The sequence below is a fragment of the Boleophthalmus pectinirostris genome, unplaced genomic scaffold (assembly GCF_026225935.1).
Source record: "Boleophthalmus pectinirostris isolate CB_2022bp ecotype Guang Dong unplaced genomic scaffold, ASM2622593v1 HiC_scaffold_23, whole genome shotgun sequence".
Classification (NCBI taxonomy): Eukaryota; Metazoa; Chordata; class Actinopteri; order Gobiiformes; family Gobiidae; genus Boleophthalmus; species Boleophthalmus pectinirostris.
In genome coordinates, this window is record NW_026571207.1 from 23,406,411 (window position 1) to 23,421,902 (window position 15,492).

The 15,492-nt window shown below is 39.3% G+C and overlaps 1 protein-coding gene across 2 annotated transcripts; it reads left to right on the forward strand.

Annotated features, from left to right (window-relative positions):
* The first annotated feature begins 7,815 nt into the window (after window positions 1–7,815).
* Window positions 7,816–14,434, forward strand: LOC110160696 (neuronal acetylcholine receptor subunit alpha-9-II). Of its 2 annotated transcripts, XM_055159610.1 has the most exons (6): window positions 7,816–8,161; window positions 9,527–9,672; window positions 10,700–10,854; window positions 11,120–11,300; window positions 11,826–12,177; window positions 12,710–14,434. In XM_055159610.1, the coding sequence occupies exons 2-6, from the start codon at window positions 9,577–9,579 to the stop codon at window positions 13,468–13,470; spliced, it is 1,545 nt and encodes a 514-aa protein (XP_055015585.1). In that variant the 5' UTR covers window positions 7,816–8,161; window positions 9,527–9,576; the 3' UTR covers window positions 13,471–14,434. The 2 variants fall into 2 exon arrangements, with proteins under 2 accessions (XP_055015585.1, XP_020781034.2); XM_020925375.2 differs by lacking the exon at window positions 7,816–8,161 and having other exon boundaries at window positions 9,286–9,672.
* Window positions 14,435–15,492: the final 1,058 nt, after the last annotated feature.

Consider the following 15,492-nt stretch of genomic DNA (forward strand, 5'->3'; position numbering starts at 1 on the left):
AGTTTTTAATTAACTGATTAATAGAGATGGAGGAGATGGAGGTAGCTCCTCACTGTCTAATTTTCAAACCAGGGTTTTTTTCAAGTATTGAAAATCTGAAAAAAGAAAAGAACATATTTAAGGGACAAAATTTGACCTTTCCTAACTAGTTATTAATGGATTAAGGGTTAATATCCTAACCCCTAAGCCTGAAGGGTTCTTAATAAACTGTTAGTTGATTATGAATTTGCAAAGTCTTTGTTGCACCCCCGAAATGAACGACAAGACTCGCGTTCATTTTAGTGAGTACAGGAGAAATAGTTATCAACTAGAATCCCTGTTTTGCTGTATCGACTTAAATTAAAGGTACACTGGTAGGACTCCCAAGACCATTAAGTCACATGTGGCTAAATCTACCACTCCACACTTCACTTAATGTCTTAACATTATATCACGCTTAGAATGTAGTACTCTCATTTACAGACTACTCTTGTGTTATCTAGAACCACACACTTCTTCCTGTAAATGCATCAGTAACTCAAGTGTAGTATATAAAGTCTCGAGAAATAATTTCTGATAATTGACTTAATGACTAATTGGTTGTGCTTTTTTTTTTTTTTTTAGCTTTATCTAACACAAACTTTAACTTTATCAAATTCAAAACATATTTCTACTTCTTTAAAGGTTTAACACTAGGTTTGCCTAAAGTATCATATGTAAAGATACATCTTGGCTGACATGTTCTTGTAGATCGTCTCTCTCGTTCAACTTCATGTTCGTCCTCTGAGGAAGTGTCCGTGTCTTCGGGCACTACAGTGGACCTGTAGTGCCCGAAGACACTGTTTGTCCTTCAGAGTTTGTGTCCTGATTCTGACCTGTATCCGGTGCCTCCATGTCCTCTTCAAGTCTCCTTTCCACTTGACCAGTGAGCTCTGTAGAATCATCTTCATCCAGTGACTGTCTCTGCTCTTCATAAAGGTTTTCAGCCTGTGTTTCTACTGCAGGGTTGCTGACTTTTGATTTGAAGACTGGGGCATTTGGATTGAGATGAGCAGTTGAGGCATGACTGGGCAAATACAAAATATACTCTTCATCACTATTACTGTCAGAATCAGCATGAATATTGTTTCGATTTGTTGGTTTTGGTTTGTTTATTTGTCCATTTTGACTACATGTCTCTTTTTGTCTTATAGTGTCTATTCCATCAATAAGATAAGGACAGGGCAATAAAAGATTTCTATGAAGGACACGTTCTCTTCCTTCACCATCTATTGGTGTCACCACATACACAGGGCTGTCTTTACCTCTCTTTTCTTTGACTACATGTACTTTGTTCTCCCAGTAAGCACGTTTTTTACGAGGCCCTCCTCTTTCAGAAAGGTTTTGGACAAGTACATTGTCTCCAGGCTCAAGTACAGAACTCCAGGTCTTTTGGTTATAACACATTTGTCCTCTTTTGCCTGCCTTTCTCATGTTTTCTTGAGCAATGCTGTATGCTTGTTGCATTGATGTTTGCCATTTCTCAGCGTATCCTTCATGAGATTGTGACTGCTTTTGTTCTCTTGGGAGCAACAGGTCAATTGGCAAAAATGGTTCTCTCCCAAATAACAGATAAAAAGGCGAAAATCCAGTAGATTCGTGAACTGTTGAATTGTACGCATGTACCACCTTATTTAGATAATCTTTCCAGTTGGGCTTTTGCGTTTCCTCCAGTGTCCTGAGCATACCGAGTAATGTTCTGTTAAAACCCTCAGCTGGATTGGACTGGGGATGGTAATGTGTAGTCCTTGAGTGCTCTATGCCACTGTACCTTTGTAACTTTTTGAACAGTTCATTCTCGAATTCCCTCCCCCTGATCATGGTGAATTCTAGCAGGGAACCCAAATCTCAAAATAAAGTCATCAAATAACTTGCTGCTGTTTTACCAGACTTGTTTGGAGTAGCATAAGCCTATGCAAACTTAGTAAAGTGATCTACTGTTACTAAGATGTACTCCACCCCACCTTTGCTTCTCTCTAGATGCAGATAATCAAAGGAGATAAGCTCAAATGGTGCTGAGGTTGAAATATTTTGTATCGATGTTCGAGTCTTTCTGTTAGGTTTCTTTTGTTTAAGGCAACGGCAGACTTTTGTGACATAATGTTCGATTTCTTCTCTCATTTTGGGCCAAAAGAATCTCTCTCTAGCTAAAGAGATCATTCTGTCCGCTCCTAAGGGACCCATTTGCTCATGTAGTTGCTCATAGATCAGTGATTTGAGTTTTGATGGAACTACAAGCTGATTTCTGGTATTTGTCCTTCTCCGTAATATTCCATCTTTGTCAATGTAAAGGTTATTCCATTCTCTCAGAAGTCTTTTCACATCAGTTGATTCTTTGATTTTGTGTTCGTACTTAAGTCTATTGTTTTTCTGTTTGAGTGTGACTACTCTTTGTATCACTTCGTCTTCTTGTTGACTTGTTTGAATGTCTTTGACTGGTATTGGCTCGACTGGTGTTTTACATGTGTCCGCTAACTGTGTCAGTGCGTCGACATTACACGTAATGGCTGTAATCCAGTCAGTGTCACCGTTTTTGTCTGCTTCCAGTCCTTGGCTGACTGCTGTTATATCGTCTGGTTTCCATTCCTCTGTACACTCTGACATGATTTTGTCCATTTGTGTAGGTTTACGTGACAGAAAATCAGCATCTCGGTTGACAGAACCCGGTCTGTACTTGAGAGTGAAACGAAAATCTCCTAGTTCAGATACCCATCGATGCCCTACTGCATTCAGTTTGGCAGTTTTCATTACATAAGTCAGAGGGATGTTATCACTGTATACAGTGAAATGTGGGGCATGAAACAGGTAATCTCTGAATCGCTCGGTGATAGCCCACTTCAAAGCTAAAAATTCAAGCTTCCCTGAATGGAGTTTGTAATTCTTTTCAGTTGGAGTAAGAGTACGCGACCCATACCCTATGACTCTGAGTGTCCCTCCCTGCCGCTGATACAGGACAGCCCCTGGACCTTCCTCTGATGCATGTGTGTAGTACAAATGGCTTTTCAAGGTCTGGGTATGCCATTACTGGGGGGTCGGACAATGCATTGACAAGTTTTTCCAATACCTGTTGGTGTATAGCTGACCACTCTACAGGCTGAGATGGTGACAACTGTGGGGAACGGATACCTTTCTTTATGACTGGCTTGTTCTTTGTTTTTGGTTGGGATAACAGTTCATAAAGAGGTTTAGCGATTTTTGAAAAATCTGCAATGAATGATCTGTAGTACCCTAAAAACTTACTAATGACCTCACTTCTTTGACAGTTTTTGGTTTTGAGCTTGTCAATGCTAGTACAGCTTCTACTTCCTTCGGATTCATGCGATAGCCATCTTCAGCCACCCGACATAGCATACTTCCCTTTTAAAGAAGTCGCATTTCCTTGGTCTGAGTTTTATTGGAGAATTATTATTTTGTACATTCTCAACATCAGTGTTGGGAGTAACGCGTTATAAAAGTAACGAATTACAGTAATGCATTACTTTTTGCTGTAACGTAGTAATGTAAGGCATTACAGGGGAAAAAATAGTAATATTTTACTCGGTACAAATGTGACTTACGCACGTTACAATGTTTTTTTAACCTGGATTGAAGTGGTGGGTTTTTCTTCATACAAATTCGCTAAAATCACCTCGATATCAGCAGCGGTGAAACGCCGGAGATGCGCCCTCGTGGACCTTCAGGTAACCGCGGGTGAAAGGACTGACAAAGAACTCCACGCTGTTTAGACCTGGTTTAGACCTGGGTCAGTTTAGTCCTGGTTTAGTCCTGGTTCAGTCCATATACAGCGCAAAAGTTATTTTGGTGAGAGTAACTTAAAGTAATGCAATAGTAATGTAATGCCTTACATTTTAAATGCAGTAATATTGTAATGTAACGAATTACTTTGAAATGACAGTAATAGGTAATAAATAACGCATTACAGTTTCAAAGTAACTTGCCCAACAGTGCTCAACATGTTGGTCAAAGTCTTTGCTAAAAACTAGCACTTCGTCAAGATACGGTACACATACCTCGTCTCTCAAATATCCAAGACAACTCTCCATATATCGCGGAAAGGCTGCCGGGTCAAGCCGAAGGGGATCCTCAGCCATTCATAAAGACCCCATGGCGTGATGAAGGCAGTGCAGGCTCGGCTTTCTGGACTGATAAAGCCCTGATGATATGCTTTACCTTGGTTCTCGAGGATTTCCTGTATTCGCGGAATAGGATGTCGGTCAGGGTTTGTCTTTTCATTTAATTGTTTGTAATCTACACAGAGTCTGATTGTGGAGTCCTTTTTTCTCACAATTACTATTGGTGATGAATAAGATGACGTGAACTTCTGTATTCATCCTTTGCTGAGTAGACCTTGGATGTGCTTTTTCACCTCCTGGTACAAATGACGAGGGATAGCATTGTATGTTTTTGTTACTGAAACATTGTCTTTAAGATGTATTTTCATTTGTAAATCTGGAATGCATCCTGTGTCCCACTCGTCCTTTGCAAAAGCATTGCTTTCCTCTCTCAACATTTGTCTCACCTTTTCTTGTTGTTCCTTTGTCAGGTGTGAAAGATCGACTGGTGGATCCCAAAGTTCACTTGTTTCCTCTTTTTTTTTTTTTACGTTGATCTCTGTATTATTTATGCCCGTCTTCCCTAATTGTCCATTGTCACTTTGTGGCACATTTGTGATTTCACTAATGTCTTGAATAGTGTCCACATTGAATAATGATCCAAGTAGAGTTCTGTTTTGTAGTCTGATATCATTGTCTGTGTTGTTTTCAACTACAACTGTAATGACAGCTCTTTCTTCACTTGGTAGGTGTACAAGTTGTTGCTTTATTTGTAATCCCTCTGGCCATGGTGCATTTTCATTTGGTTCTAGTTAGGGGTGTCAAATTATCGCGTTAATTGCGATTAATTAATTACAGTCATATTTAGCGCGTTATGTTTTTTAATCACGTTAATCTCATTTTTAATCTCTAACTTTACAGTTTCTGTATGCGAGTTGCTTTATTATAAAATCTGTTTTTATGTGTTGTTGGGACAACACACACACAAAAAACACATTAATTATTTTTTTATTTCGCGCGCAGTAAGAGCGATGTAAACGTCAGGTTAACGTTTGCGGCGTTAGTCGCACAATGGACGAGGTCGAAAAGCCAGTAGAACAGAGTCAGCAGTGCACAGGTAAAAACACATTCGTGTCTTGGAAATGATTCTCCCGACGTGAAATATAAAAGAAAATAACAAATATAAAATCGCCTACAACTTAAATGTCACTGGTGAAAACAACCTGCATAGACTCATGATGTCTGCACTACTGTCCTATAGTGACCTGCCACATGAGGGGACACGCACACAAACACACACACACACACACACACACACACACACACACACACACACACACACACACACACACACACACACACACACAAACACACACCTTCATCATCGTCATTAACCTGAGAACACGCGGACCACGTTTCTTTCCGTAGTTTCTGCGCGGACACCGACGTGCTCCCGTGCGCCGCGTACGTTTTCTCGCGTACGCTGCGTAAACCGCGCTTCCTCCTGTGCGCCTCTAAACCAGAACTAACACCAAGACTAAAACCGGGACTAACCCAGTCCAGGACTAAACCAGGTCTAAACCAGGACTAAAACCAGTGATGTCATATATAAAGCATTTCTCTATCAATAATATTTTTAATATGGTTAAGGAAAGACTGGACTTTTTATTGTCTTTAAGTAGACAAAAGTTATTATGTTCAGATTTCCTCGTCTTTGCTACTTTACAGCAAACAGTTTCTTATTCATGGAGACTTGGGCTCAACAGTCAATTTGGAGAGATTTGTTAAACAATAAATTACTTTATAAAGTCACTTTTTTTTGTTCTATATCAGTCTTTTGATCTGCCACAATAATGTAATAATGAATTTAAATGAAAATACCTCAACTTGAAGGCTTTTCAAGCATTTTTTAGGTGAGATTAAAAAGAGATTAATTAATTACAGATCATAATTAATTAATCTCTCAATTTTTTTAATCGCATGACAGCACTAGTTCTAGTATTGTATACTGTCCTTACAACACATTTTTATTGATTTTGCCACAGATTACTTTGAACATTTGACGCTTTGGAATGACAACATAATTTCTTCCTAGTCTGGCTTTCTGCTGTACTTTTATCTTTGCTGAGCACAGAGAATACTGCTTTTGCCTTTTTGTAACCTACATCTAGCGCTGACTCAAGACTGTGTAGGAACTTGTTTGAGTGAGATCTATCTGTTGACATATTAGTCTTTGCTATTTCCTCAATAACGTTGAACCCAATGATTGGCTTATTGAGTGGCTGAGTGCTAACCAGAAATGGCACTAACAGTTCACTATCTTTGTTTTCTGGGAGCATGAACTGCACTCCTATCCAACCCTCATAAGGTATTTGAGTCCCATTTGCAGCAGACAGATCTAATATACCTTCATCAAGAAGTTCTTTTACTGGACGGATTTCAGCATTGGTTAAGTGACTCTGTTTCCAATCAAGATCAACAATAGACGCTTGAGAACCTGTGTCCCACAGAGCAGTGGCTGGGACACCACCGATGTAGCACTGTACCAGACTTTTGCTACCGATCAGCTTTGCTGTCTTTTCCCGTTTCTTTGACAAGGGCACATCTTTTTGTAAATGCATAATGTCCTTAAGATTTGTATTGTTCACTTCTATTTTGCAAACACTACCAGATGTGTCTTTCTTTTTCCTACAGCCAATAGCCCAATGGTCACTACTCCCACACTTATAGCAATGTGTGCACTTGCCTTCAGGATTTGACTGTTCACATTTGCGACACTTTCTGGGGCCCTTTTTGACATTGCATTTGAAGTTTTGCTTTGGTTTGACACTTTTATCATAAGTCTTTGCTTTTGTCTGAGTCAAGCTCGCTATTTGTGTTGTCAGGTTTTGTATTGCTTCACAAATAACTTTGTTATTCTCATCAAGTTTTTCTACAATGGGGTTTGGTTTGACTATTTGTGTTTTAATCTTGTTTGAACCAACCGTTCCACTTTTGTGTCCATCTTCTTGCACTGAAGCCACTTTGATGTTCTTTTGTCTGGTGAAGGATGACAGCTTGCTCCTTCTTTCCTGTTCAACACTGTAGGCGGCGCTCATCATCTCCAAAAGCACCTCATCCTCTACAGAAGCATCCTGCAAATAAGGCTTTACATCTGCTCTGACAGCATCATCTTGTAAACCAGTCAGTATTGTCTGCAAGAACTGGGTTTGCACAAGCTCAGGATTATACTTCAGTCCTACCTTGGCTCTTTCTGATGCAAACAACACTTTTTGTCTGAGGTCCATGGCACGTATGAGAAACTGTACTGGGGTTTCTTTGGGCTCTTGTACTGCTCTGGTTAATGCATGATAGAGTTCAGTTGCATCTTTTTCTATGAAATGTGTCCTAAGCACTTGCCTTAAGGAATGTAATGTTAGCTCTGTTCTTCTTTCCAAATAGCTCTTTAATTTGACATCGGGTGCAATAGCTTGGATCACTGCTTCAACAATCTCACCTTCATCATAACCTTTTTTCAATCCACGTTTGATTTGTCTTTCAAGGCATGTGAAGTTCAGCTTATCCTTTTGTCCAGCTTCTCCAATTTGTCCTACAATTCTGAAATCTTTTCTGTAGACTGGATGCACGCTTGGTTGATCTCTTATTTGTGATGTATCTCGGTCAGAACTTGCAATGCTGTTGGCTCTTTGTGGTGATAAAGGCGTAATACCACTTTGTGTCAGTAGAGGGCGCTGCAAGACCACTTGTTGCGGCTGAACTGTGTCCCTTTGCGCTGGCGCAGCGCTTGTATCACTGTCAGCTGTCTGTTTATTTTGCAAGATATCAATTAAGTCACTGGTCCCCAGAAGCACGGACAATCCACCATCCTCTAAAGATGTAACATCATGGCCTTCTAAATAGTTGAGCATTTGTCTCCTTATTAACCGACATGACGACTGTGCCTCTTCACTCAGCTGCAGCTTAAGCTCTTCACTTAACTTTCTCAGCTCGTCTAGTGACAGAGTAACAAGCTTCTTCTCAATGTCCGCCAATGACGATTCCCACACACTGTCCATGTTGCTCGGCCTCTTGATTGTTCACAACTTCACTGGGTAAGTCCGTAGTTTTTATTCTTTAACTTGCTGCGTTTTTCCGATGAACTTTGGCTTAGCTTCTGCTAATTGCAATGACGAACTTTTTCTTGTCCTCTCGCTTTGCTGGACCATGCCGTCTTTTCTTCATCAAAAAAAAAAAAAACACACCAAAAAACACGCTTTCCTTGGCAGAAAACTTACTTGAACCTGGCGGAAACACCAAGATTTATGTTGCACCCCCGAAATGAACGACAAGACTCGCGTTCATTTTAGCTTTTGGGCAAATTTAATTTTAGATTTCGGTTCATGTGTTTAAGAAGTATGTTTCGTTTTTCTGCCTCTTTTTTACAACAACGAAGAAGAAAAATGCTTTTCCCATAAGTCTTTTAGTCTCACATTCTTAAAGTAACAGTACAGTAAATACCCCGTTATTATATAGGTACAATGAAATCATAGAATAAATAATATTATCAATGAAGTATGTATTCATATCAAATGAAAATTATTTTATCTATTTAAATGAAACATTAATTTAGTCTTATGGATTTTATAACAGAAATATTGCGTTTTAATTTTCAGGGCACTACATCTTTCTTCATGCTTAATTGAGGCTAATAAAAGTGTAGTTATTATAAAGTGTTATCCATCTTATTAAGATGAGGCCATAGTCACGAACAGTGTGTGTCAGACAGGCTCATCTCTGCTCCATGTCTCTGGTTGTATGATTGACAGCTGAATAGACGCTGTGGTGATGCGATCATCCTGGAGGGTCTGGTTTCCCTCTGTCTGTTGCTGCTACGTGATAGCCCGAGTTTTATTCCTCAGCCTTAGTCTGCAGACATGTCGAGTCCCCTGCCAAGCCGTAAGAGCTGTGAGGAGCACCAAATGAAATGTTGCCTCGCTATCTACAAGACAAGTTCAACTGGGGTTGAACGGACATCATGTAGGTCTTTTACTCACTGAAAATGGACTTCTAAATTGCCACAGCTGAAATGCCCAATATTTTTAGTTTTTGTTAATCTGCTTAATATGATTCAGCTAATGTGCTTGGTGCTGCTGCTTCCTAAAGGTGAGACAAACTACTTAAAGACTTTTGAACAGTATTTCTCTTTAGGCTATGCTGTAATAGTAAAATAAATAGTAACTACTCATGACAAGAAATATACCTGTGTTCAAGGATTTCTATATGTTAGTCTTGTGATATTCATGGATTTCAGATTATCTGATCCTTTCCCCATTAAAACATATATTTAGTTTTAAATTATTAATCTCTATGGCAAATGTCACAGTTTTACATAATTCTAAAACCCATGTTCATACCGACAGAAATAATACTCACAGTTTTTAACACATGCATTTAAATGTCTACATTTTTTCTTGCAGCTGTTTATTCAGCTCAGGGGCAGTATGCACAGAAACTTCTAAATGACTTGATGGAGAATTATACCAGTGCCTTGCGACCAGTGGAAGACACAGACAGCGCTCTCAATGTTACTTTACTTATCACTCTCTCTCAGATTAAGGACATGGTAAGGGTTAACATATATGCATTTAAAATAAGAGTTTATTTATAATTGTATTTATCACAGAGTAATATTACCATTTGAAATACTGTTTGTATGCACTTGTGTTGCTGTCTACCTGGCTTATGATACTGTGTGTATGAATGACAGCTGGACCTCCCACTGGGCCTACTGTTACTGCTAAAGATCAGGTTCCCGTTCAGGTTCAGTGCTGTGTCAGCCCCCAATGAAATACTGGGTCTCAGGGGACATAGTGGAAGAAGCTTGGAGAATATTTATTTACTCAGTGTAAAGCATGCTGGGGTTGATGTCACTGTGTCAGGAGAGTTTGATAAAGGCCTTAACAAATTGATCTGCATGTTTTTTATTGTCTGTCAGTAACTTTATAATACTCAAGAGCTTTTTTCAATGCATGAGTGAAGCTGGCACTGAAAACCAGTGATGGAAGGTAACAAAGTAAAAAGTATAAGTTCAGTACTTAAGTACAATTTTAGGTATCTGCTCTTTACTTAAGTACATTAAGTACATTTGCAGTGGATACTGTAAAATTTACTTAATGTACTTTTTACTACTACATTTGCGAGCAGGTGTCTGTACTTCCTACTCCACTACATTTTAGCGCTGGACTGAAAAGTAAAAAGTACTTTTCTTTATGGTTTGAGACCTGCTGAGAGGCTGAAACAGATTTTTAGCACATTTAATTTGAGTTAACGTCCCAACTTTGTGCAAATCAAATACATAATAATACACAAAACATTAAGTCAAATTAAGACATCACTTGAAAAACTTAAAATAACTATATCTGATACTTTAATTGTTATAACATATACAGTAATACAATTAAAATTTCAAATCATTAAAATGACAAAAATAGCTAAATAACTGTGTTGAATTAACTGCAGAATAAAATAGATCTAGGCAATATACAGGAGGTTGCAGGGTAAAGAGAAACAGTGCAAAAATGGAATAGTGATTTGACATACACAAAGAGACTAAAAGATGCTTTGAACTAATTTAAGATTTTGTCATTTAGGATGAACGAAACCAGGTGCTGATTGCCTACTTGTGGATTCGACAGGTGTGGCACGATGCATACTTAAAGTGGAACAAAGATGACTACGATGGACTAGACATCATTCAGATCCCCAGCAGCTTAGTGTGGAGGCCTGACCTTGTCCTCTATAACAAGTATGCCCGTATGTCACATATACACACCATAAACAACAAGAACTATAATACCTATTGTTTGCTTAATTTAAGATAAAACAAAATAATAATTTCTTACAAAAGGTATACAAAATAAACATCTCCATACAGGGCATCACTGGGAAATCATAAGGTAATCGCATAACTGCAAAAACATGTTCAGTAACAAATACAATGGTAATATTATTCATAACAAAATGGTCATTAGTTTAACATTATTGTATGATCTGGCTTAATTTTCCTGCAGGGCTGACGACGACTTCTCTGGACCAATGGACACTAATGTTAAACTGAGGTACAATGGTGAAATCACATGGGACGCTCCAGTCATCACAAAGAGCTCCTGTGTGGTGGATGTCTCCTATTTTCCATTTGACAGTCAGCAGTGTAACCTCACCTTTGGCTCCTGGACCTACAATGGTAACCAGGTATGGCCATGTGGCACTAAGCTGTATTTACATAGTATTACATGTCTGATCATGTACTGTATGCAGTATATACATTACATTATACTATGCAAATGGCTGGATTAAAATGAGTTGCACCCTTTGTATGCTACCAACTCTATTCGCTTTAGTCTCCCCTGTAGTCATAAGGGGTTTCTATAGAGATGTTATTGGTAAATTTAACCTATCTATCTTGCACATGTATTCAATTTCAGTTTTTACTCCTTAGAAATACCTTGAAAAACATTTATTCAATGTGACTGGGGTCACCTCTCTACATATCTGTCTTATATGTTATATATCTGATAGTGTCACCTGCTTTTTTGCAAAGCATAGAACACTTTGCTGGACATAAGCAGGTTATGGACTCTCTACTAGAAAAGTTACAGAGTGAAACTATGAAAATCTTTACGTATTATTAGACTTTACTATTATCATTAACCACTGAGTCTGACAGTTTCTTGGAAGTTGTGCCTTATTTTTCCATGTCCTGTTTAAATTTTGCAGGTTGACATAACTATGGGGAATAACAGTGGAGACCTGTCAGACTTTGTGGAGAATGTTGAATGGAAACTTTTGGGAATGCCTGCCTCTAAGAATGTAATAATGTATGGCTGCTGTCCCGACCCGTACCCGGACATCACCTACACTGTCCAGTTGCAGCGCCGCTCCTCCTTCTACATCTTCAACCTGCTCCTGCCATGTTTCCTTATCTCCTTCCTGGCTCCTCTGGGCTTTTACCTGCCCGCAGACTCTGGGGAAAAGGTCTCTCTGGGCGTCACCGTTCTCCTGGCTCTCACAGTGTTTCAGCTCATGGTGGCTGAGAGCATGCCCCCATCAGAGAGTGTGCCGCTAATCGGTAATTTTCATAAAGGGCGCTGTGGGATCAATTTACTGAGCAATATTGACTGAGCCACTGTCATAAATGCATTAAATAGCAACTGCTGTAGTTAACAGAAGAATTTTATAAGAATAGGAGCGGCACATTTTGTTGGGTACTGCTTGGCAAATCCAGAATGATATTTCTCTGTATTGAAGAAGAGTATATTTTGGATCCCAAGCAAGTTAGGGTATGGTTCATGAGCAAAATTGTATTATAACTCTATGTTGACATTTAGTCTTGCTCTTGAACAATTTAACAATTTTGATACAGTTTCATACAAGTTTGTTGGGTAGTGAGCAGAGAAGTAATATCCAGCACGCTAATACTTTGATTTCTGTAATGCACAATAGCCTCAAAGTGATGATCTATTGGAGTAAGTCTTTGTAACATTTCTCCTGAACTGGTTGTTCCTCCCAGGAAGTCATGACAATCTATATTACAGTTTTATAATCTGTTGTTTGAAATATTTTATTTGTCTAACATTGTATAACATTTGTGTGTTAAACAGGAAAGTACTACATTGCCACTATGACCATGATCACAGCCTCCACAGCCCTCACCATCTTCATCATGAACATACATTTCTGTGGCGCCGAAGCCAAGCCTGTACCTCACTGGGCCAAGGTCCTGATCATTGACTACATGTCCAAAATCTTCTTTGTTTACGAGGTGGGTGAGAACTGTGCATCACCCTCTTCAACATCCCAGAACTCCCATTTCTCCCAGGACGACATAACTCACCTGAACCATAGCTCCCACAGCCAATCCAATGGGAAACCAGGGAACTGTAGTAAGCAGGAAGAACAGCATGGCCGCAGATATCCCCGCCCACAGACCCCCAAACCACAACACCATCCCAGAATAAAAGCACAACACCACATCACCAGAGACGAGAGGGACTTTCAACCAGGGAAAGTTGGCAACCACAATGGTAAAATCCTGACTGATGGCTGCTGTAAAGAAGACCGAAAGTTCCCCTGCTACATGGAGGATGAAAAGTTACACTTCTATGATGACGAGAAAAAGCATCCTTCAGTAACTTTCGGTCCATGTGTGTTTTGCACTCATGCCAGTGGATTTGCTGGCTCAGATACCAAACTTGTGCGTAATGTGGAGTATATTGCCAACTGCTTTCGAGAGCAGAAGGCCACATGCGCCAAAGTTGCTGAGTGGAAGAAGATTGCTAAAGTCATGGACCGCTTTTTCATGTGGATTTTCTTTGTCATGGTTTTTCTCATGAGTATTCTCATCATGGGTAAGGCTCCCTGATTCAGCTGTGAGTATGCATGACTATTCAAAAGTGGTGCTTTGAAAGTTTACTTAAGCAATGCACATTTTGCCCTTTTGTTGCTGAATTCAGACTCCATTTCATTAGCTTTTCCTTTGCCAGGGTTGTGTTTACAATCCACTGAACCTCTAAGCATGATTGGTTGCACACTTCACATCACTAGGGTAACTGGGATAACAATCATTTTAAATTCATTTTCCATATTATTACCCAGACTAACCCTGTTTCAATGAGTGATTACAATGTAATTGCCATATTCTGTCATTGCTTTGAAATACTCTGATGTTTCCATTCCATTACCAAAGGTTTACTCTGCATTAAAGTAAAGTGTCACCGTAATAAGAGTATTGTGTAGTGTACTACAAATGTCGTTCTTGACCCTTTGGGGACCAATTGGCTCAAACCACTGAGGAAAATAAGGCTACATAAAATTATACTCTCATACTTGAGCTGAATTTAACAAAGTCCTATTTGTAAAAGTTCAGCAATCTTTTCCTTGTCCCCTGCCCTCTGAATACATGTAACAGGACCTACTGTCAAGTTGAATTATGACCATGTCTTATTCACCACTCTGAAATTAGATGCCCAGCACTGCACAGCCCGGATCTTCCGAATCATTTTCTGTTTAAAATGATGGAATGAATAGTTAATGAGCTGCTTTTTTGTTGCAGAGTGGAGACAGTGAGGATGTAAGCTAATATGGACTATTAATAATGCACAGGGGCTTGTTCAGACTGCCCCTGGCTATGCCCTGAAAAGTAAGTGAATGAGTTTGTGTTGTGTGGTGTGACCCTGTGCACTGTACATGTGTGCATAACCTCATGGGAGAAATATTAGGAGGATAATTGTGTATGTGTTAAATGGTGGCCTAACAAGCATTCAACAAATTATGCGTAATGGATTTTTGTTAAGGTAAATGTTTATTGTGCTGTATGGACATTTATTTGAGAGGGTTAATAAAGTAAGACGTAAGACAATCACAATTGAAAGCTTGAGAGATCTGCGCAGTATCTTTGCTGTTCCTAGTAGTGCACTTTTCAGAATTAAGATGTCTGATGTTTTTCCTGGGATCAGCTGTAACCACTCCAAACTCTAGTTTTGGGGGTTACAGCCCTGCGTACTCCAATCACCTCTGATGCCTTCACCTTCAAGGCCTTCTCTAGCTCTTCCTTGAGCCCCTGGTATTTCTGTAGTTTCTTGTGTTACTTTTTCCTGATATTACCATTGCTTGGTAATGCAATGCCAACCATCACGGCTTTGTTCTGTTGCCTATCCAACACTATGTCTGATTGGTTCGCCATCACTATTCTGTTGGTGTGTATCTGGAAGTCCTGCAGGATCTTGGCTCGGTCATTCCCCACAACTTTTGGGGGTGTTTCCCACCTTGAACTTGGGGTCTCCAGCCTGTATTCCGCACAGTGCATCTTACACCCTGTGCAGGAGCCTCTTTGTATATATATATATATATATATATATATAGTTTTTGAGAGGGTGTTTCGTATATTTTGTCTTTTCTTGCCTTTTCTGTTGGCTAAGCCTGCCTTTTTACTCTGCACTCTCCTACATTTATCCAACAGTAGAGGGTGCTCCTTACCAAAGTTGTTTTGGTTGTTCAATAGATCTGTGTGCAGCAGGATAACGTTGGACCATGGAGATTGATTTCACCATCCATAGCCTACAACTATCCATATTTACAAAGATGTGGTTTGTGCTGTAAAATGCAAAAGAAAATGAGATAAATAATTTTATTTAATACAAAAATAGCATTCTGTTGTTTGAATCTTAAATCACACTATAAGCTAATTAATATTTAGTTTCTTTTTCAAATTCCAGTTAAGAACACATAACTGCTCAAACACTCATGGAAGATGGCTATAATCCAAAATTTGGTCCACACCTTGCTAAAATGTGATATATTAACATAAATGTAAGCATGTGTCCCTGAACAGGACACAGTTAAAATGCTGATGTCTGATGGAGAACAGAACAGGCGGACACTGAGG

Coding starts and splice junctions, on each gene's coding strand:
- LOC110160696 (XM_020925375.2), top strand. CDS start 9,505: ATGTCTACATTTTTTCTTGCAGCTGTTTATTCAGCTCAGGGGCAGTAT. Junction 11,301..11,825: donor GGACCTACAATGGTAACCAG/GTATGGCCATGT, acceptor TAAATTTTGCAG/GTTGACATAACTATGGGGAA. Junction 12,178..12,709: donor AGAGAGTGTGCCGCTAATCG/GTAATTTTCATA, acceptor TGTGTTAAACAG/GAAAGTACTACATTGCCACT.